The following is a 22,884-nucleotide window of genomic DNA, read 5'->3' on the forward strand; positions in this document are numbered from 1 at the left end:
AGAGAGAGAGAGAGAGAGAGAGAGAGAGAGAGAGAGGACTAACTTTGAGTAGAGGATGATGAGGGTGGCAGGAGTTTCATCTCTGTTGTGCGTTAGTCGTCCTTGGCAACGAGGAGGAGGAAGAAACTTCGAGTGCCATGTTCTGTTGGAGGAGCGGAGAGGAGGAGTCGAGTGTCCTTTTTTGAATAGCATTAATGAATAGAGCGAACTAATGTGGTTTGTGTGGACGTTGTTCGTGTTCGCTTGTTACATCCGCGTGCACTTCTCCCACCTGACGAGGATCTTGGCTGCTGCTGCTGCAGGTACGTTTCGAATAACGGCCTACACCCTCAGACAAAAATGATAACAATAGAGCGTTATTTTTAACCCGTAACTATCCCCGATTTAGCCATCTTTTCCCTCCCCAAGTGTCCCCAGCTGAGCCGGAATTCATCTTCCGTGTGACAGCCACATCAAAGGTTTCAAACTTTGCGGTCGCGTCAGCGAGAGTTGTTAGGCATGATAAGCAGTGCTTGCAAACGAATCGTGGGGAGTTTTTTCTTTGCATTGTAATTCGCGTTTTTTATGGCATATATACATACTCTTGGTCGATATCCAACAATTGACCGAGATTTTCCGTTCATAAAACTTGCCCGCATGCGCACTCGGTAACACAGACACTATTCCTCGGAGGAAGAAAACGTTCAACGGATCTCGTTTGGAAAAAGAAAATGCCGGCCGCTACACATCGCTAGCACTGGTCTTTATCGTTTTTACCTTTGTTTTGTATTTTATTTTTCTATAGGAATTTAATATTTGAATTCACATACATGTGCATACAAAACGATTATTTTCTTGAGAGTTCCTTTTTTGTTTACACGAATAGTGTTACTGAGTGTGAGAACAAACGTGAAATACAGTGATCTTAGTCTTAATTACAGTTCTTTGAAATGGAAGCGAAGAACAACTATGAAATGCATTATCTTAGTCTTAATTACAGTTCTTTGAAATGGAAGCGAAGAATAAATGTGAAATGCATTATCTTAGTCTCAATTACAATTCTTTGAAATGGAAGTGAAGAACAACTGTGAATGTATTATTTAAGTCTTAATTACAGTTCTTTGAAATGCAAGTGAAGAACAGCTGTAAAATACATTATCTTAGTCTTAATTACAGTTCTTTGAAATGGAAGTGAAGAACAACTGTGAATGTATTATTTTAGTCTTAATTACAGTTCTTTGAAGTGGAAGTGAAGAAAAACTGTGACATGCATTTTCTCAGACTAAATTACAGTTCTTTGAAATGAAAGTGAAGAGCAAATGTGAAATGCATTATCTTAGTCTTTATTACAGTTCTTTGAGATGCAAGCAAAGAAAAATGCATTATCTTAGTCTTGATTACAATTCTTTGAAATGCAAGCGAAGAACAAATGTGAAATGCATTATCGTGGTCTTAATTACAGTTCTTTGAAATGCAAGCGAAGCTAACAGATGTTTCATACATGCCTTTCTTTCCTTTTGCAGGTGTTGTACACGAGGTACCCCGAATAGGCAGTGATGGGGAGAGCGAGGAAGCTTCAGGGGCCAGTGATGAAGTCACTTCACCAGTTAATGTTAAACTCAGGCAGAAAAATAGACGTATCACGCAAGAGGTAAACAAAACAAAAAGTCGTCGTCTTCTGCTTTATGCAGTTTTGGAATGGGAAAAGTAGCTGTTTTGTGATGAGTCTATTTTAATTTGAAAAGTTTTTTCCCCGAATAGACAATAGCCTAGGGTACAGAAAGTGCAACTTTGATTTATTATTATTATTATTATTATTATTATTATTATTAGTATTATTATTATTCAGAATATGAACCCCATTCACATGAAACAAGCCCACCACAGGGCCATTGACTTGAAATTCAAGCTTCCAAAGAATATGGTGTTCATTTAAAAGAATTAATAGAAAGTAATGGGAAATACAGGAAGAAGAGATCTCTTATTAAAAAAGAGAGAAATAAATTAATAAGTCAGTAAATAATTAGATATAGAGATTACACAAAGCAAAGTTATGCCTTATAGAAAAAACTTGTTATTCTGCAGCCCAGTGCTGATTACAGGTTATTCTGCAGCCCAGTGCTGATTACAGGTTTTCTGCAAAGAAGGACCAGTTTTTATAATTTCCTTATTGTTTTAGACATAAAAATCCTTATTGTTTTAGCCATAAAAATCTGTGTCATTCTATTATCTTTAATCAAGCTGCCATATAGAAGAAAGATGAAGGTGGGCCTCAGATATCAGTTGTATCAAATAATCAATTGGAACTTGGCTGGCCCTATCTCTTCTTGTATTTGAGGCTCTTCCAAACCCAAGACAAAGCCATGGCCACTGATACAGCTCACTTTGCTCTGTATTTGTTGTTGAATGACACCAAACCCTAATACATACACAAATTTGTATGTGTAAGTTTTAGTATCTTCTTTTGTTTTTTGACAAACTATATTGAGTCAAACCATTTACCTGTACCTGCTCTCAAGGGTTTACTATGAATGGGAATTTCTATTATGTATCATTAATTGGAATTGTGAATGCTAAAAATGTCAATTACATATTCTTGTATGCAATGGCAATATTGAGCCTAAAACTGCATCGCTGCAAGCAGTATTGACAATTTCAGCTAATTGGTCAACCTTTTATAGCAAAGTTTCATGCTATAGTAGTGGAATATATTATTTTAGAGCTTTTACAAACAGGGTGTGTATGGGTGTGAAAAATGTCTTATTTGTTTTTCATTATTTGCTGACAGAAATTGTGTGATTATTTAAAATTTGTACATGTGGGTGTGGTGCCTAATGAAATTGAATACCAGTATCATAGTTTTTGTATGATCACCAGTTCTATTTATTTGTATTTTTTTTTTAGGATATCAACAAACGTTTATCACTACCGGCTGATTTACGAGTGCCAGATGCATTCCTACAGAAGCAATCCATTAGTCCAGAGGGTCCACTCAGCAGATCCTCACGAAGACAATCCTTATCAGAAATTGGTTTTGGTCGCATGGAAACCTACACTAAACTAGATAAGTTAGGAGAGGTAAATACAACCATACAATCTCTGTTCTGTTTGTCTAGTCCAGCAATGTATTTTTTTAATACCGTACTATATTGTTGTCCATTGCCTTTACTCTGTAGAATATTTCAGAACTGTATACTGTACTGTACACATATAATACAATTTAAGTGTACTTTAGTATATCCTATGAAAGTTGGAAAATTAATATTTATAAATATTATTGTTAGATACAGGTGGTGCCACAAGCCTGTTACTCCAACTCCTCGTAAATATCTCCAGTTCCTTTTTGCAATACGTAGTTTATTTTTTACATAACAAAACTCAAAGGTTTGTGATGTTATTCATTCTGTGTGGTGTATTTATACTACAAGGTCATCTTCCATAACTCTTTATAACTGTCCCTCTGCCATGTCCCTGATATTTGAGGATTGCACCCTAATTATAATGTACCTATCTAGATTTCTTGCAAATTTGAAAAGTTTTTTTTAAGTTTTCTCCTTTCCTTCCAACACCTTATTGGGCAATGCTGGAATCTGTTTGTATTATTTTTACTTTTGATTTGGTGAGGCAATCACTCATCTGTTACAGAAAAATGTTTGGGATTTTGTTGTGTACCCTTTGTTTTGTGAAGCCTTTACTCATTGTATATAAATTTTACCTTGAAAAGTTGAAGATTGCACCTTGATTGTCCGGATTAGTGGTAGGAATGCTCCTAGAATGCTGTGCCGCAGTTGTGTGGGCATACCTCCATTAGGAAAGGTACTTGTTATAGGCATGAAAAATATTTAGATGGATTACTGTATCACATACAGGTTTAGACAACATTTTTGTTTGTGACAAATAACTTTTAAGGTCCGTAACCAAACTTTCTTAACAGATGCACAGTGTACAAATTTGTGATTAAGTAAGCTATTTGATTCCATAAATGAAGACATAACAAGTTTTTAAGATCAAGAAAGTAGAATTAAATTTTTAATTACTTTACTTCCTAGAGGTGGAGGCATTTATGAGATATTTCAACATAAAAAGTTATATTAGCCTGGATTGAATTAGAATTTTAGGTAGGCATTTGACTGGTTCCCAGAATTTTAATTGTGCTGAATGCTTTGCACAGTAAGAAGCAGACACATTGAAGCTAAATTTCTCTGTTCTGAATTTTATTCCCAAACTAAAATATTTTGAATCTAGCAAATTACTTTGGCATAATATATAGGGAAAAGATGGTCGTTCTGATATGGAGTTTAATTTTAATTTTGTTCCTCAATTGTAGTATTCATGAGCTAGAGAGGCAGGCATGCCTGAATAATACAATCTCATATTCAATAACTCAACAGGGCACATACGCAACTGTGTACAAAGGACGATCGCGGCTAACGGATAATTTAGTTGCTCTCAAAGAAATAAGATTAGAGCATGAGGAGGGTGCACCATGTACAGCAATCAGGGAGGTGTCTCTTCTTAAGGAACTCAAGCATGCTAATATTGGTAAGCTTCCTCTTAAATTATTTATGGTTTCTTTCTGTATACGTATACAGTAAACCCCCCATATTCACGTTCTCACGATTCACAGGTGTCTCTGTGGAACATATCTACCCATTATTCGAGGAAACTTTGCTCATTCGCAGTATTTTTCACTGAGAAATATTCACTAATTACACTATTTTCATATAATTTTCATGAATAAATGCACTTTCTTGTGACAAAACTATTGAAATGCTCAGGTATAAGCATTTCTACAGGGTTTTTCTTGTGTTTAAACTATCAAAATGGGCAGTTCTAAGTGTTTTTAGAGGGGTTTTAAGTATTCGTGGATTTTAGCTATTCACAGGGGGGGATGCGGTATGCATCCCCCGTGGATACGGGGGTTCACTAGTCTTTTGAGTTAAATAAATGTACAGTATAGTTTAATGTCAAAAGTATCTTCATGCAGACTGATGATTAAGTTTTATTTTGTGAAAGTAACCCTTGTTGTAAAGTGTAAGCTGGTTGCAGGATCAAGAACTGGAAATAATGTCTCAGTTTTTCATCCTTGCCTCCTGTTTCATACTCTCAATGTCTATTATTTGATTGGGTGTGAGATATGCTGTTTATTGGCTTTACCGTTTCATAACTTGATTTCTATAATGTTCGTTTCAGTGCCATTTTTATATAAAATTTCTTTAATTTCCTTTTCAGTAACGTTACACGATATAGTTCATACGGATAAGAGTTTAACCCTTGTCTTTGAGTATTTAGACCGTGATCTCAAACAGTACATGGATGAATGTGGAGCACAATTATCACTGAATAATGTTAAGGTTTGTATACCAGTATATTGTACAAGCACAGTATTAATTTTAGGATCTATTAAGTGTTGGCAAAAGCCTTAGTAAATTATAATTGTAATATAATGCAAAAAGTCAAGAGTTTCAAGATTCTTTGTCGCATATTTTGAAATTAGAGCCATGTTTTATGTATCTACTGTAATGGCTTTTTTTTCTCTCTCTCTCTCTCTCCAGATCTTCCTGTTTCAGTTACTACGAGGACTGGCGTATTGTCACCAACGCAGAGTTCTACACCGTGATTTAAAACCCCAGAATCTCCTCATTAATGATCGAGGCGAATTAAAGGTACAGAATATGTTGTTTACTGGCAAAAAATTATAGGAGCATTGCAGCTATTGGAAATATAGCAGTCCAGTATTTTGTCTCACCTTAAATAGTAGTTTAACTGTTTTATTAAATTTATATTCTTGCATGTTACATTTATAAAAGCCTTGATTAAAGTAATTTTGCAGAAAGAAAATTATCATTAACATGTTGCTAATGGCCTTGTAAGATGCAAAAAATGGCAAATTTATTGTTTTGCACTTAAGACAAGATTTCTTGGTATTTTACACACCATTTGTAAAGGATCCAATAAGGAGAATATTAGATGTACATACAGTATTGGATAATTCTCATGGAACCAGTGTGGTTGTGAGTTCATAAAATCATTAGATGTACATTGTGAATTTATTGACAATGGTTTCATGAATGTTTGCAAAAGATTCTTGAAATTTTATGAACCAGTATGTTTCAAATGAAATTTAATGTCTGATAAGGCAGGCAAAAAGTTGTGAAAACACAAATCCTGTGTTCAAAATGAAGGAAATGCAGAGCCCAGTAGTTTTGCAGGAATGTTTTGTTCTCACGTGTTATTTTTTGTACTAGATTTTTGAGATTCATATGTAAATAATAGATGCAGCTAACTAACAGTACTGATAGGCTATGTGGACACAGCATGATGTTTGAATCAAAATAGTTGTTACAATGTTCAGTGTTACTGATTTTCCAGGTTTTATAGACATTTTGGCTTCATATGTAACCATAAATTTTTGTATTCAAGCATTTTAAACTTTTTCATGTCCTTTTCAGTTAGCAGATTTTGGTCTAGCACGGGCAAAATCTGTCCCAACAAAGACTTATAGTAACGAAGTAGTAACGTTGTGGTACCGGCCTCCTGATGTTCTCTTAGGTTCAACTGAGTATTCAACCCAAATTGATATGTGGTGAGTTTTATTATATTGTGCGATAAGCTTTCATTTATCATGAGATAGTGTTAGTACAGTATGCCAACCCAATAATGTAATAATATTCATCTCGTGTACGAGTAACTTTTGCTTCCTTTGCTTAGCACTGTAACTTGAAAATTGTGGTAAATTGGGCATGCAGAAATATATATATATATATTTTTTCCTGTTTTTTTTTTTTACTCAACATTGTGGGCAGGTGGTAAGAACTGTGATATTTTAATCTCATAAGAAGTCATTTAGCTGGTTATTCATTTATCATTTTTTGGAATGTACATTACTTTTGAGCCTTTTATCATAGAAAAATAATGTAGAGATGTTATGCTAAGTTTTTAATGCTTAAAAAACTGGTTTTGGTAATGGTACAGAAATTAAACAAAGGTTATTGACTTCACCACTTGGGGCATTAACAGGAAATGCCGTTGAATGTGGACAAAGCTTTTAAAAAGACCACTGTTGGACTGCGACATTCCTCTTTTCTAAGAGAAGACAATATTGAATTATTATCATAATTTATTTGAATTACTCTCATTCATTTGACTCATTGGTATTTGATAAATAACCATTATGACTCTATCTCACAATGCAGAGTGCTAAACAGCACTGAACAATTAAAATTTTTTGCCTGCCCAGTTTTTCACCAGCCCTATAAAAGCTAAGAATGTACATTATTAATATACTTATTAGAAAAGAAAGGAAGTTTCAAGTATATTTACTGTCAGGAAATAATTAAGTTGACAAAGTAGTTCAGTATACCTCATTTATACATTTGTAAATGCCAGTATTTATAGGTTGTGTTAAAAATTGTACGTCTTTATTGTAAAATATGCAATTCTTTACAGGGGTGTTGGATGCATAATGTATGAGATGATCAGTGGAAGGCCACTGTTTCCTGGTGCCACAGTAGAAGATGAACTTCATTTAATATTTCGCACGTTAGGTACTCCTACAGAGAACACTTGGCCTGGAATAAGCACTAATGAAGACTTCTTACAGTATTCATTTCCAACTTATAATGGAGAACCATTACTTGCAAAAGCTCCTCGACTTGCTCAAGATTCTGCACTTGGACTTTTAACAAAGTTCCTTTTGGTAAGGTTATGTCTTCATTCAGGTTTTCTTCTGAAGTTATATTAGGACCTAAACTAAGTATTTTTAAAGAGGTTACATCAAAATAGCCATTCCTTTTGGTCACTTCTACTTACCTGTTCAACAACTTATCTCACTTAGTAAATCCTTCAAGTGAGCCATTTGAATATAGACTCATGTGTGTCATTAAACATTATAAAATAAGAAGTCTGTGGTTGTTTTGTATTATTTACTTTTCAGCTGTGGAATTCTCATATAGCATTTTATATCCCCAATTCTTATATTAATTGTTCCAGAAGAGATTGTGTATTGCTTCCTTTCATGGCAATAAGATCTTGAGGTATTACATAACAGAAATTAACTAAGTAGTATTATATTATAAACTTAAATTTTAGGGTATTATTAAATATACCAAAGTGTTCTGCATAAATGATTAGGAAATGACAAAATTACAAGTACAGTATTTGTCAATACTTTTGTTCCCGCCCACACGACACATTTCACAATACAGTATTCATTAGATGATTAGTATTCTGTTCCTATATTTTTGAGAGTATTACGCTGTTTTGATATTTCACTTTAGTATAAGCGCACACATACTCTTCATCTTGTATGCATGTTATGACAGCTTGTTCCCCCAAAATGGCAGCTGCTCACAGCCTACTTCCCTTTTGACTTATTGCTCTTATACTAGAACTGTGTGCAGTAGTTGCCTTCTGAAAGCACCTATATACCTATTCTCAATAAATGAAATAGATTAGAGCTCTCATTCATGGTTACATTATCTAGTCCTCTCTTAGGAGTTTCAAGGAATCTTTTGTCACAAGACATTTTTAAGGCTTTTGAGTGGCATTAAGCTAAAGTTTATTGTTATATAAACTGTTAATTATTTCAGATGGTTTTGCAAGTTTTTAAATAATGTTATACTTAATCATGTTACACCTGACCCAATTAATGTTGTACTTAATCATGTTACACCTAACCCTACTAATTGCTAGTTGCCTCCAACAAAGATTTGATGTTGTTGATGCTATTATTATTACAAGCCCTCTTTTTTTTCCCCAGCTTCTCTTTGCACCTTCATCGTGGTACTGTAATACAGTCTTGTTTGCACTTCATCCATGGATCTCAGCATTTTACAGTTTGAAGAGATTATTGCATCCTTTTTCATTTTAGGTTCAGCCAAAAAAGAGTAAAGGCCTTAAATATTTTTCAGAGGATTTCACTCATTTTAAAAATCTGAATACCCACCAACTTTTTCCAACTTTCCTTTTGTCTTGCTCTTTCAATACTAATAGCTTAATTGTGAACCAGTTATGTCATTAAGATAGACCTGCCTTTCCACCACAACAAGCTTCTTGCTCTTTAAGTAAGCTCCTCAGAAACATTTTATTCATCAAAATATGACATTATAATTAACTTGTATTTTTCATAGCTAACAAACCTACAGTCTTAATGTAATGATAAAATCTAGCACCAGCTGGAAACTGGTAAAAAGCATATAAAACTGTAGAACAAGGTATTGGTGGCAATGGGGTTCAGCCAATCGGATGAGAGAGGAGGCATCAGCCAACCTCCCTTAATCTGAGAGCACCATGACTTATTCAGTTTCTTCTAGCCCAGGGAATCACTTTGAAGGGTGGCAAGAGGTGGGCAATGTACATTTAGACCATAGGTTTGTTAACCATGATAAATACAAATTAATTAAAAATTTGTCATTTGTTCACATGCGGAACAAACCTAGATCCTAACGTGAGGATAGACTCTCCTTTGGTGGGAGGAAAAGAAAGTCTTGAACTGATTGGAGGTTCAGCACACCTGGTTTCATTTCCTGGTTAGGCTAAAGCATTGGAAGGAGATATGTGCCTCTGGTTCATCAGATAAAAAGTTTATCAAACAGTCAGACTACTGGGATACACAGTGTAGAGCAACATTGTATTAGTGGAAGTTAAAGAGCCATTTCTGTTCGTACAACAAACCTATGTTAGCAAGCAATTTGTTTGTTATCATTCCTCTCTCCCCTTGTCAGAGAGAGGAAGGACTAGCTTCAGCAAGGAAATATTTTTGTATGAATAAACTTTCTCAAACAGAAAGGCCACTCACTCACCGGTATCTAACCAGTTCCAGCTCATGATGGATCAGTCTTCCTACACGGGTAGAGAAGGGGAAAGGAAAAAAGACCAGTCATCTCTTTCACTCTCACTTTCATACTTCGCTCTCACTTTCATACCGTCATCTTAGGTGAGATACAAACTGTCCCACTAGGGGCACTGGATGAGCTATTCAATTTGTTGAGCAGCCACCACCAGACCCAAGGAAAAGTGTTCATGGACCTGTGGGCAATGTCTTGAAGCTAGAAGGATGTGAAGGTGATATGATGAAGCCAAGTACCAGACTTCAAAATCATATGAACAGATAAGTTCTTCTTTTTTAAAAGCTAATGAAGGGCCTAAACCCATAACATCATGTGCTCTTGCAAGCACTGTGTTAGAATCCAAGGTATAGGAAGAGCTATAAGCATGTCTCATAACCTCATGGAGCCACAAGAAGTTGGTATTCTTGGACACTTCTTTCTTGATTTGGTCTGAGCTTACAAAAAGTCTTCAACACCCTGGCCTGAGGTGACAAGTCCTTTTAGGTAACCATGCATTGCCCTGACAGGGCACAAGAGCAGTTTGTCTGAGTCATTATCAACAAAATCTTCCAAGGAAGAGTTGGAAAAGGATTCAAATCTGTCATCATGAACTGAAAGATTTTGAGTTTTAGCTGTGAATTCCGGGATAATTCAAAGGCTGTGGACGCCCAACCCCTCATGTGTTTAACATTAGAAGAGACCATAGAGTTTGCCCACTCTTCAACGAAGCTAGAGCCACGAAGAAGACTGTTTTAAGGGTCAAGTCTCTGTTATATGACCATCGTAATGGTTCATTTGGGGCTCAAGTGAGACTACTTAGCACCAGTGTCAGATCCTAACTAGGAGGTTTAAATTCTCTAGGAGAACAGGACTGCTCAAAGCTTTTGATTATCACTGAGATTTCCCATGAAGACAGGTGTACATCTTTTAGGTGCAGAACCAAACCCAAGGCAGCCCTGTAGTCTTTGATGGCAGACACAGAAAGACTATTCTCTCTTTGGAGAAAAACTAGGAAATCTGCTATTTGCTGAACAGAAGTTCCGACTGGAGACCCCTTCGACGACACCAATCACAGTACATGGCCGAGGAAGATCTGAGATAGCCAGACATCTGTCTCTACTGTATGAGAAAAGCCTCTCACTCACAGGAGAAACTGGATAGTCTCCAGCTGTGAAGAGATAGGGACTCTACTGACTGGTGGTATCTCTAGACATGAGGGTGGCAGAGGAGGCTTTGCTATGGAGGGATCTCTCTGGGAACTGCTGACAGCAGGGCTAGTATATCAGGGAACCATTCTGTGAGGCCACCAGGGAGCTACAAGGTTTATTCTGAGAATCCAGGAAATCATTACCCTGTTCAAGACTTATGGATTAGGCAAAAGGGAGGGAAGGTGTAAGGGAACCATTTCATGGAACTCTGGTATTGGTGCAAAGTAGCCATTCTAGCAGAATCCTCCCCCTTTGTGTGGGCTTAAGACTGGATATCAAAAGGTTATTAACTTGTGTAGTTTTATAGCTCAGCAAAACATTTTCATTGCTATTATTATTAATATTATAGTTTAAATCTTCAGGGCAAACAAACCACGAAAAAGCAAAGGAATTCTTAAAAAAAAAAAAATGGTTTGGGGAATTTAAGAATATAAAGTCTATGTAGTACAGTAGAAGTAAAAGCAAAAACAGGAATGAAATTCAAGGATGCACATTTTTACAAAACATTAAACAGAATAGAATAGTATGGCAGTCATGTAAATGAGAAATAGCTTCAAAATTGATGTTCTGATCCTTATAGATTTACCTGGAATTTTTTCTAAATATTCCATGCTCTTTTTCACCAGTATGAGGCTAAGAAAAGGATCTCTGCTGCTGCTGCACTGAAACACCCGTTTTTCGAGTCATTGGGCCACACTGTACATACCTTGAAGGACCGTAAGTATACTATTTATTGATTCAAATGAATGCAAACTTAAAACCAGCATATATCAAATTAAATTTCTTTGAAATGTATGATTCAAGAATTTTACTAAGTGTATTATCTTTTTCCACACTTAATGCAGGGATAAATTAATTATTTAATTTGTATTTGCTTGTAAGTTTAGGTGGTGTGTTGTTTTCCAGCAGTTAATACAGTGAATGAATATGTTAAAAATGAACATAAACCTTATATTAGAATTTCACAATGTTTATTCGTGTGCAAAATTTAAAGGGTAAAAATTCTCTATGCCAGCCCTAGAATCCTGAATGTAAACAAGGTATGTTGTTGGTTACTTAGTGCTCAACTTTTTTTTGTATCCATTTAGTGCTGCAGTACACAATTGGATTTACTGGATTTCAGAATATTTTGGACAAAGTCTGCAAATCTGAAGGGTATCTTAAAATTATAAGACAGAAAAATATGAAAGATATCCAAATTCTTATATCAGTAGGAACAGCTGCTTGACTAGAATGCAGGGATAACTAATTTCATAAGAAATCAGATAAAACAGTGGTCCAGTGATTACTGTCAATGATATCGGACTCATTGTTTTCCTTTCTGCCTATTTGGCAGAGAAATTTAGAGTTCAGCAATATTATACTTATTCAGATTTATTTTATTTTGGGAGAGAGAGCTTACTTTATAGCTTTAAATTCAAGAGTTTAGCAGTTTGACAATTTGAATATATTGAGCATTGGTTTTAAGTTAGTTCCTTGTTGTTGGTAGCATCTTCTAAAGAAAATTTTTCTTTTCAGAGGACTCCATTTTCTCATGTCCTGGACTGATGCTTACTCGGGATCATAACCATAAAGTGACGAATGGTGGCCAGGCCAAAAGCAGACGCCAGAGTATGCATTTTTGAAATTTGCCAAAAATACCTCCACACCGATTCTGGATTAAGGACCAATGAAAGGCCTTGGACATTGAAAACAAGGGGGCCCCCTGTATAACTACAGACTTGAAAAATGAAATATGAAATAGTGTAAATGAAATGTACTTTCAGACTTCAATATTTCTCAAACATTCCTAATGAAACACTCAAGAAAATATATTCCTCTGAACTGGAATAAATGTTTTGAAACACCTGTGTACATCTGTTTTGATCAGAAGCTCACCCACTGACAGTGGTCAGTGGAATGATGGTTCGATCATAAAAGCCCCAAGGTGATGTTAAGCATTGGTGAAAAATGGGAGGACATTTAGGTGTTCGCTACTGTATCAGTAGACTATCTTTGCCAGTTTAGCAGGGTTTCTAGAACCTTTAGTTTCATCCATAATCTTTCAAATGTTTAGTAATATTCAGTCATTTCAGTTTAGATTCAGATCAAAACCCTCCAAAAAGTTTAATAAGAGTCATACTGACAGAGTTTCCTGTAAATCACATTCAAAAAGTTGATCACCATTGTCGGGTAGTGTGATCTGCTGGTCAGAATGAAACAAAACTGCCGACTCTTGGAAGTGATTATCTTTTTGCTGCTCTATAGAAATGGAGGAAGGAAACATTTATACCATAACCTGTCTCCCTAGGTATTCACCACACAGGATTTATTGACAGTAATGAAACAGCTGTGATGATTCGCTCAATTTACATATGAAATTTGTAATAATGTATTGTTTGTTCTATGTAAAAGGCAAGCATCTGGACAATAACATCACTAAGATTCTGGCTAGAAATTTGTATGCATTGATTTGTTCTTGAAGGGCAATAAAGATAAGTGATTCAATATGATGTTGATTTTGCCCTATTACTCTCAATCTCATGGATTTCATATAAACATTATGTGCAATTTATAGTACTTCAATTTCTTGTGCTGGATTATTATTACCAAGCAAGTTTCATTCTTTCATTAATATTATTTTTGGTTGCCATACAGGCTCTTCCTAATAGTATATTATGTTGAAGATTGTGATATATGACTTGTTAAAAGTACCTTATGAAATGTCCTTGGTTGACACCTAGAAATTTATTTTGATACATATTCCCTGTATATGTTATGTGGACATACTAAATTCAATTCAGACTCTTGTACCTGACAAAATCTGTTTTATACTGTTTGAGTTGGTACAATGTGACTGATTCCTGGTTGTCATCAGGTTTATTGTCTGCAATAACTCTTCGGTTGTTCATTACCTTAGAGGTTTAGCTGTCACATGAACAATTTAAATCTCAAGTACTTAATGTTTAATATGTATAGCAAAAGCTAAAAAGAATAGATGAGCGTACATTTACTACTATGATATGCCCTTCTGTCTTTAGCTACATCATTGATAGTGACATACTGAGGATTGTTTTAGACTAAAATAAATAGCTCATGCATTCCAAACTGCTTTCATACACTGAACCTTCTTACTTTTGTATACTCTTTATATTTGTTTGGCATTTTTTCTTCTGGACTTGGCTATATTTAGTGCCAATTTCTTGTCTAGGTTTGGCCATACTGATGGCTATTGATGCATAAACTACTGTATTACACTTTTTCACTTGACAAACATGAACAGCTCAATACCTCAAGACTTTGTCCGACACAACCTGTGCACTGATCTGGATTTTCAAGAATAAGTAATAATTACACAAGGTAAGATTTTAAGCCTTATTTAAGCAGGTGGGATGGACATTTTCATAATTATTATGCATGGAAAAAGGCAATTTTCCATTACAAGAAACCACTGACATTCTCCACATATGGGACATAAAAAGTATTTCTTTTAAGGGCAGCAGAATAATAAATTTGCCAACAATCATAAGGATGAACCAATTCTATTTTTAACAGGTGTCTGACTACTGTATATTTTCAACTATTTTATCATAGGTTGAAGAATGGCATGACATGTGTCAATGATGTGTCCAAAATGAATAAATAAAACTTTCAATATGCCTTTCCTTGGAATTATCCTGATCTAGTTTTTTGTCCTTTTACTGATTTTTGTGCCTCTTAAATTTTTTTATCATGACATTTCTGGAAAACTAAACACCTGAGTGACATTGAAATTAAAAGTATTTGAACAAAGATTATACCAACAAAATAACTGATTACAAAATCACCTTTATGCCTATCTAAAATTACTTCCTGGTAGTACAAAGTATGAAGTGTATAAAAAAATCTGCCTACAAATAATGACTTGAAAAAATCTGTATACAAACAAATTATTAAAGGGGTTTCGTTTCATTTACACAAGTTCATACTATTGATCCCCTTTTGAGATCTCTCTCTTTCACTGTATACACTCAGTCTACAAATAATTTCCTACAAACTATCTACCTATTTAGTCATAAAATTTAATTAAATGTCAAATTCACTCTTGACTAGCACTGGTTAAAAGCAGACTTTTTGTACTGTGCTTGACATATACACATGACATTTCCGTTAACATTTGAATTTCCAAACTACCACAGAACACAAACTATAATTTTACAATAGAACCTACTTCCTGACCTTGTCAGCCAAGGAGTTCTCTATGTTTTTGTATCATCCCTTCCATGTGAATAGTGCCTGCAAGCAAAATTGCATATCATAAGTCCAATTTTGTGATGCCAACTTCTTTTTATGCTGTACTATATATGAATTACAGTGGACCCCTGCTATATCATGGTTCAGCATTCGCGGCTTCAGTTAATCACAGATTTTTCTGTGGAACCTATCTCCAAATATATCATGGTAAATTCAGTCATTTGCAGATTTTTTCATAGAGTAATACTAATTACTGTATTTTCATTTTATTTTTGTGACTATCAGGGCCCCAAATTGCCATCAAGGGCATCTGAAATTTTAAGGAGCATTCCATATAAGGATCCCATGCCACAGTCATCTGCAGCTACCTGGCTGTCCTCATAATTCTTGACAGACGCTCCAAAGAGAGGCCCTCATCCTCCTCTTCATCCCCATCCCCTGAACCTGCCATGTCTTCCTCGTCTGCAGACTTTGTCAGCTCTTCCAAATCCTGGTCCGTCAGAGTGGGCATCAATGAGGGTGCCGACTTCATCCTTGGTGATGTCATCGGAGCCTTCTCCACCAAGCGTCCTCGCCAATTGGACTGTGTTATCAATGGCCAAATGCTGAATTTCTCCAGGAGAGAAGCCCTTATAATTGTGAACACACACTGGCCACAACTTCTTCCAGCACACATTAAGGGTCTCCTTCATGTCCTTCAACGATCGAATGATGACAGTCAGACGTGACAATCATGAATTTACGCCAATACTCATTCAGCATAAATTCACTGTCAGTGTCCACTGCCTCACAAGGTGCTCGAGGGAGTTCGGGTGTAGAGTGCCTTGAATGCATGGATCATGCCCTGGTCCATAGGCTGGAGGAGACAGGTGGTGTTGGCAGGGAGGAACACGAGCTGGACTTCGTAATAAAAATCCAGAGGGTGGCCACCAGCATTATCCATAATCAACATCACCTTGAACTCCTAGCACAAGTCGTTGAGGTAATCCTTAACTTGGGGGATGAAACTCTGAATGAACCAGTTAGACATAAGGACTTTGGTGACCCAGGCCTTGGCGCTGTGCATCCAAAACACAGGAGCAAGTTCTTGTTCTTATTCTTGAGGGTCCTGGGGTTTGCAGCCTTGTAAATGAGGCCTGGTTTCAGCATAAAGCCAGCAGCACTGCCACACATGATGAGGGTAACCCTATCCTTCTGGGCCTTAAACCTGGGAGCTCTGACTTCGTCCTTCATGAGGTATGTCTGTGAAGGCATTTTTTTCCAGATCAAGCCAGCCTCATCCATATTGAACATCTGTTCTAGATGGTAGCCCTTGTCCCTGATGATATTCTTGAAGGTCTGCGAATAATTTAGAGTTATGTTCCACAAAAAATCTGTGAATACTGAACCACTACTAGGCGGAGGTCTACTGTATTTATGTACTTACTAGTGAGTTGTAAAATAGGGCACAGTGAAGCTTGTGGGTGCCAGCCTTTAAATTTGAGTCCTTTGTCTGCAAGCAATGAAGCTGAAAATGCTATTGCATTATGGATGATAACCTCAGCAATAGTAAATTCCAGATCTGACAAGTAGCAATAAACTAGTCTACCCCTATATGCTAGGGGATGATGTTTTGCAGTGAGCATAAAGAGTTGAGAACACATAGTTATTTGTAAAAGATATTTTAGCCAGACTACTCTAAGAACATCCAAGTGTCCAACTCCTTTGCTTCTTTTAGGAGCATGGAAAAGTGAAATCCCTAAGAAATATAGTCAATAACAGGGTAAAAAAAAAAAAAAAAAAAAAAGACCTTTTACATCATCTCAAACTTGTTCAATTTTCGTGAACCTGCTATGCATTTCAAGCCCATTGTCACATAGGTTTTCTTGAATATCTTTTTATATACCAGCTGTATCTTCTTGATATTTTGGCACAGCATGTTTTAGACCCTCTGGTAATTTTGGGCAACATAATGAAGTACCAGAATTTATTGATTAAGGCAATTTACTCTTGAACTTTTTCAATTTCCTCAACATTCGTTGTAGATCTCTGAACACCTGTCCTTGGCTTAGCTAAAGAGTTAGCCCGCCCACCCGTTTCTCTCTCTCTGTCTCAAACTTAAGAAGGGAAGAGTGTACTATGATATGGCTTTTTACATTTTACATATCCAAATTAGTTTATATATACTGAAGTTTATCGGTATTTCATTGTTTTGAGAGATTATTATAACCTCATGGTTTGTTTACAGTATATAGATATAGATGAGTGGACTGACAGAAAATTAGAGGAGCAGTAGTTTACTGGTTTTCAGGTATGTCTATTTTGTCGTCCTATATGCGCGAACGTCTTAAGTCACCCATACCTGCAAGTATACGTCCATCCAACTGTATCAGCTATGGCAAACATGTTGCAGTATTGTCATCGTGGATGCCACAATGCATTTGCATTATGGCTGTTTGTTGCAAATAATGCAGAGAAGGTAGCCAATGGGCTAAGAATTTCTCTGAAAAGGTAACTGATAATCTCTTTAAGGGTTCCCTTTAACATACATGCACTGGAACATGATTGATGATTTTAAAATTCTTTTACCAAATTGACAATTATAGCATTCTGTGGTAGGATTTTGGTTGTTGAAAACAGTAGGCCTATGTAGACACTTGCCGCTCACTGTATAAGTTTATATTTCAGTGATAAGGAAACAAATATATCTGCCTTCATTTTTAGCTGTAATGCTTAATATATCTATAAGCTTGTTGATGGGTATTTCCAAAATAAAATAAACAAATTATATGTGTAACATTTACCATTTGCAGGAATATTGCAGTATTTTAATGTTCATATTCAATGCAACCAGTGATATTAGCAGTACAGTATATTGAAATATTTACAAGCAGCTCACTTACAAAGCCATTCTGTCATAAAAGTAAAAGAGTCCAAATATTTTACTTTTCCATTATAGGCCTCACGATCGAGTTGCATAAGTCATGGGCATGTACCGGCCACGTGTGCGGCCTGCCAGCAGACCAACAACCAAGGTGAACTTTCTCTTCCATGAGTCATCTGGCGAGAACACGTGCTCAAAGAAACACAACTTCTCCCATACGACTTTTATACATATTTTTCTGTAACCCTTATTGTCACATTTCATTACCACTGTATGCACTGCTATGCAAGCTCTCCGATCATGTACTTGTCATGTTCAACTGAATCATCTGTATCAAATTGTATGTATGTTCCTGTCTGTGAACAAACACAGACGCCTAAACTTAATCCCTGTTTCAATTTGTCAGAGATTAGTAACTATGTTGCAGCTCACCTCTGTGAATAGTCTGTACAAAATAAGTAATAAACTAGACAACAACCAGTCAGCATGTCACTGAGTACCTTCCTCACATTGGTGGCCCTGGAGTGACCCGAAGAGGCCAACAAGAGATGTCCAACCCGAGATGACCGACCCTGCCGCCTCCTCTACACGCCTACCATCGCTCACATTCCACGACCCAGAGGCATAGTTCTTCAGGGTGGAAACGACCTTCCCAGACGCCGTCCTCAAGTTCCTGCCGGACGACGTCTTCAAGCTGACTACTGAAGGATCAGCTGACATCATCCTTCAGCCTGCCGCCCACCCTGACAGCCAAGAAATCCCTCAACCACGTGGGGGCACCAGGAGGAAACAAGCAACCGCCGCACCTTAAAGCAGCTTTGCCATGGGTGACCAACCCAAGTCATCCTTTGACATCATGAGGGAAGTACTCTCACACACTACCCTGATGACAGCGACTGAAAGATCTGCCACAGAGCCCTGAGAGACTCCAGAGCTTGCAGGTCTTTCAGCCCAGCCAGCGCAAACAAATCAACCCCACTCCCACCCTCCATGCATCTGTGGAGGGGGGGGCTCTAATTTCGAAACACCCGGTATATACTCAGAAAAACAATGATAGATTACATTGCATTAATTTAATCACATCAATGCCTGGGCTCCAGATCTAGACACCATATATCCACCTTCTAATTATAACTACCCTATAATGCAAATGTGAAACATTTACGATATATTTAGCAAAACCATCACCTATGTGTATACTGTATACAAGAAGCAATATGAGACTAGTTGACTGATTACTATTACTACTGCTACTATTATTATAAAGCAACTTCCTCAGACTACCAAGTCGTTTCTAGACTCTCATGGGACTAGCCTAAGGGATTAGTTTTAAACTGACTGGCAGAAATTAAAGCACAAAAAGGTCAAAGAAGTTAGGTAGCTAGGTAAGAAAAAATCAAAAGGAATGGTTGAATATTAAGGGGTAAAAAGCACTGCAACTGAGGTCAAAGGTCATTTGAAAAACCTTTACCACTCCTTTAACTGAGCTACACACAACCCAATGTGGGCTTTAGGATCAACACATAAAGACTCAACACACACACAAACTTGATTATTACAATTACCAAAAAATAATGCATAAAAAAACATTTAACTAAAGTTCTTACTTCTGGCAAGGAAAAGAAAGTACTTCTGTGTACAGAACATGAAACACAACACAAACATGAGCAAATATATTTGCTCTTAAAGGACTGGAAACATTTGATGGGCAACATACACTCCTAATAGAACAAGTGTCACCAATTTTCCAGCTACCACTTCACTTCAATTTTCAACAGCAATTCAATCACGGAGTATTCAAGCAACGTAGAAAAGCGAGGATTTGAAACTTTTATGAACAAATTTACTCTAACAATTTCATTAAGAACAGGTCAATAAAATGAACTAGTAATATTCAATACTTACAATCCATTCCAGATTTAATTTCAAATTACGAATTTTCAGATTTCACTGTCCAATTTAGATGCTTCATCTTCAGGAGGTTCTACAATGTTTAAACAAATATCTGCAAATTCTGTGAATATTGGTTCTTTCATAGCTCTGTGCATCATAAGCTTTGCGTTTGGATGACTGTCAACCTCTTTAATCATTTCTCTCAAGTGTGGGTTCTTGAGAAGTTCCTTTAATTTCTCTGAAGTTTCTGTAACACAAAAATACAGCATTTATGTCCAATAAAATTATACTTACTGGTAAAATTTCCTTTGTTCTTAGCACCTTATTTAGCTATTGTTTTTCTGTAAACACCTTGAAATGGCAATTTGTTAAATTCCAATTGATCTAATGAAGCTGAAAGTAACCAATTTCATTACAGTACCGTAACACTGATAACAATGTGAATCAGTTTGTTTATTTACAGACAATACTGCCTGAAAGTAGATGCTAACAATAACCTGAAGTTTACTGTTAACATCAAACAAAGCGTTAGTATTATCACCAATTTTTGTTTCATAGATGCAAACCATTACTTTACATATACTTACTTATCCAAAGACCAATCAGCGACTCTCTAGTATAAGCCTATTAGGCACTTCCCAACAAGACATACTTCCTTTCTCAGTCATAAATCTTACTTTTATGTCACTGTACCTTCATGACTAAGCAACCGGAAATAATTGTCATACATGCAGGAGAGTACATTATGTACATAAATAATTTCCTATAACTGGGACACTGAACTCACTCTTAAAAATGCTTGTGTTCATCTGAACTACAAACACATCATTATCAGAAGAGAAATAGGCTGGAATCATCAAGTGGATGTTAGTTATCTAGAACACTAAAGACAGACCTATGGCCATCACATGCATTACATATGGTATAAGGCATTTTAAGCATGTTCACTTATCAATCTGCTTACTAACAAATCAAGTGAAGACAAGGTTTCATGGCTCCATTACCAATAATAACTTTATAAAAGATAGTCACTTGTACAAACCAAGATATACGTTAGTTAGTTACAAAAGACAATTTAAATACTCTACTAAGTAAATTCTCAATTCTAACAGGGTTGATCCAAGGTCTACTTCCTATATAAAAGATTCTTAATAAAACTAATATTGTAATACTTACCTGAACACCTGAATTAGACCTGGTCACCTACTAGCCCGAACTACATCCCCATAGCTTTTACCCACTAAGTGGGTAATTAACTGTCAGCGTCCCAGCACTTACAGGAAAATCTTGTCTAATGAGTTACCTGAAGTACCTTTGGCAACACTGCTGCAAGTCCCGGTCGAGTTAGGCCGAGATCCCCAATTGCGTTATCCACTATTCAAATTGAAGTGGGGAGGAGGGTGTGAATCATTCAGGTGTTCAGGTAAGTATTACAATATTAGTTTTATTATGAAAACTTCATATTGCAATACACTCCCTGAACACCTGAATTAGCCCAATTAACAAAATTTTAAGGAGGTGGGATCAATCTAATTCAGCCTGACCTGCCAACAGGGAAAGCAGGTAACTCATTATTTGCCTACTCTGTATAAATGAATGTATCCTGAACTGGTTATCCGACTCAGCAGATGAGAATGCCTGTATAGAGAGTACCCCCGATGTCAGTCTCACGTCTAGGTACTGTCTGAGTTGAGCTACCTCTCGTGGTATTCAAACCTCCTCATGGATAGAGAGTAGCAAAATAAGAAACCAACCTACCATGTGGCTAATCACAGCCTCCCAAGAGTAGTGGAGAACAACGAACCTCCCATGTGGCTAATCAAAGCACTCTCATGTATGGAGGGGTACGACGAACCTTCCATGTGGCTAATCAAAGCACTCTCATGTATGGAGGGGTACGATGAACCTCCCATGTGGCTAATCAAAGCACTCTCATGTATGGAGGGGACGAAGAACCTCCCATGTGGCTATTGTAGCCTCTCATGTATGGAGGAGAAGTTGAGTGTGCAGGATCTTCGAGTTCTTCGCCGCCCATGGCCACCGATGTCTGCACAGAAGAGGTTGAAGAAACCAAACTTGTCCACTGGATCTGCCTAACTTCACAGTACTAACGTCAAATTTAATACTCTCACTATGAGCCCCGACCAACAGAGAATCCAAAGTTCCTCAGACTACATTCACTACCTAGAGTTCCCCCCCCCCCTTGGCATTACTACGTAATTATAAGATCGAGTTGGTCGCCACAAAGGGACCAAGCGAGTAACTCTTCTTCGAAGAAAACTGAATGTCTCTGAGGTAGAAAGTTGTGAAAACCGACACCGACTTCCAAGTAGCCGCCTCTAAGAACCTCCGCACCCCTTAGCTAAGTGAACGCATCCACGATAATAGGGTTAGCCACTACACACAGACTAAGACAATAACTCTCATGTAAGGAGGAGAACGATGAATCTCCCGAGTGGCTATTCAGAGCCTACCTGGTATGGAGGGAATGAGGTAGTGCACCGAGACGTTGACCCTCCGCCCTGCCGGCTGCGGCAAAGGCCGACGAGCGAAGAAGTATCCCAGTGCCAACGCAACAGCCTAGGCTAGCCTACGAGAGCACCTCTTTGGACTCTCGTAGGGAAACTATCAAAGACTAGGATACTTAAATCGTACTAAACGTAAGTTCATGTGACTATACTATCACTGTTGCTTAAGATTCTAAAGCCTAAAAGGAATTCCTCTATTTGGTTAACCTAATAACCACCGCACTACGTGAATACCATCTTAGCTAAATGAGTGCACCCTAGATAATAAACTTCGCCGCTCAACGTGGACTAAGAGAATAACCTTCCGAGTCTTTGCACTAAGAGAATACCACCTCAGCTAATCGAACACACCCTAGATACGAGAATTCGCC

The 22,884-nt window shown here is 36.9% G+C and overlaps 2 protein-coding genes across 17 annotated transcripts in view; one reads left to right on the forward strand and one right to left on the reverse strand.

Moving 5' to 3' along the window:
• LOC136839477 (cyclin-dependent kinase 17-like) overlaps positions 1-14,651 on the forward strand; it is a 304,654-nt gene extending 290,003 nt beyond the window's left edge. For 14 of the 15 annotated variants that reach the window (XM_067105574.1, XM_067105571.1, XM_067105572.1 and 11 more), the window contains 9 exons: positions 1,503-1,630; positions 2,884-3,057; positions 4,371-4,521; positions 5,212-5,333; positions 5,535-5,645; positions 6,432-6,565; positions 7,429-7,678; positions 11,644-11,734; positions 12,536-14,651. In XM_067105574.1, coding sequence (XP_066961675.1) covers positions 1,503-1,630; positions 2,884-3,057; positions 4,371-4,521; positions 5,212-5,333; positions 5,535-5,645; positions 6,432-6,565; positions 7,429-7,678; positions 11,644-11,734; positions 12,536-12,642 — 1,268 coding nt within the window. In that variant the 3' untranslated portion in view covers positions 12,643-14,651. Of the gene's footprint in view, positions 1-46; positions 303-1,502; positions 1,631-2,883; positions 3,058-4,370; positions 4,522-5,211; positions 5,334-5,534; positions 5,646-6,431; positions 6,566-7,428; positions 7,679-11,643; positions 11,735-12,535 lie in introns of those variants that run through there. The other variant, XM_067105576.1, reaches the window with a different exon arrangement.
• LOC136839479 (zinc finger HIT domain-containing protein 3) overlaps positions 11,400-22,884 on the reverse strand; it is a 29,493-nt gene continuing 18,008 nt past the window's right edge. Inside the window, exons 4-5 of one of the 2 annotated variants that reach the window (XM_067105584.1) lie at positions 19,998-20,232; positions 11,400-15,271 (exon numbers count right to left, since the gene is read on the reverse strand). In XM_067105584.1, the coding sequence (XP_066961685.1) occupies positions 20,033-20,232 (200 nt within the window). In that variant the 3' untranslated portion in view covers positions 11,400-15,271; positions 19,998-20,032. Of the gene's footprint in view, positions 15,272-19,980; positions 20,233-22,884 lie in introns of those variants that run through there. The other variant, XM_067105583.1, reaches the window with a different exon arrangement.

The sequence above is a fragment of the Macrobrachium rosenbergii genome, chromosome 6 (genome assembly GCF_040412425.1).
Source record: "Macrobrachium rosenbergii isolate ZJJX-2024 chromosome 6, ASM4041242v1, whole genome shotgun sequence".
Classification (NCBI taxonomy): Eukaryota; Metazoa; Arthropoda; class Malacostraca; order Decapoda; family Palaemonidae; genus Macrobrachium; species Macrobrachium rosenbergii.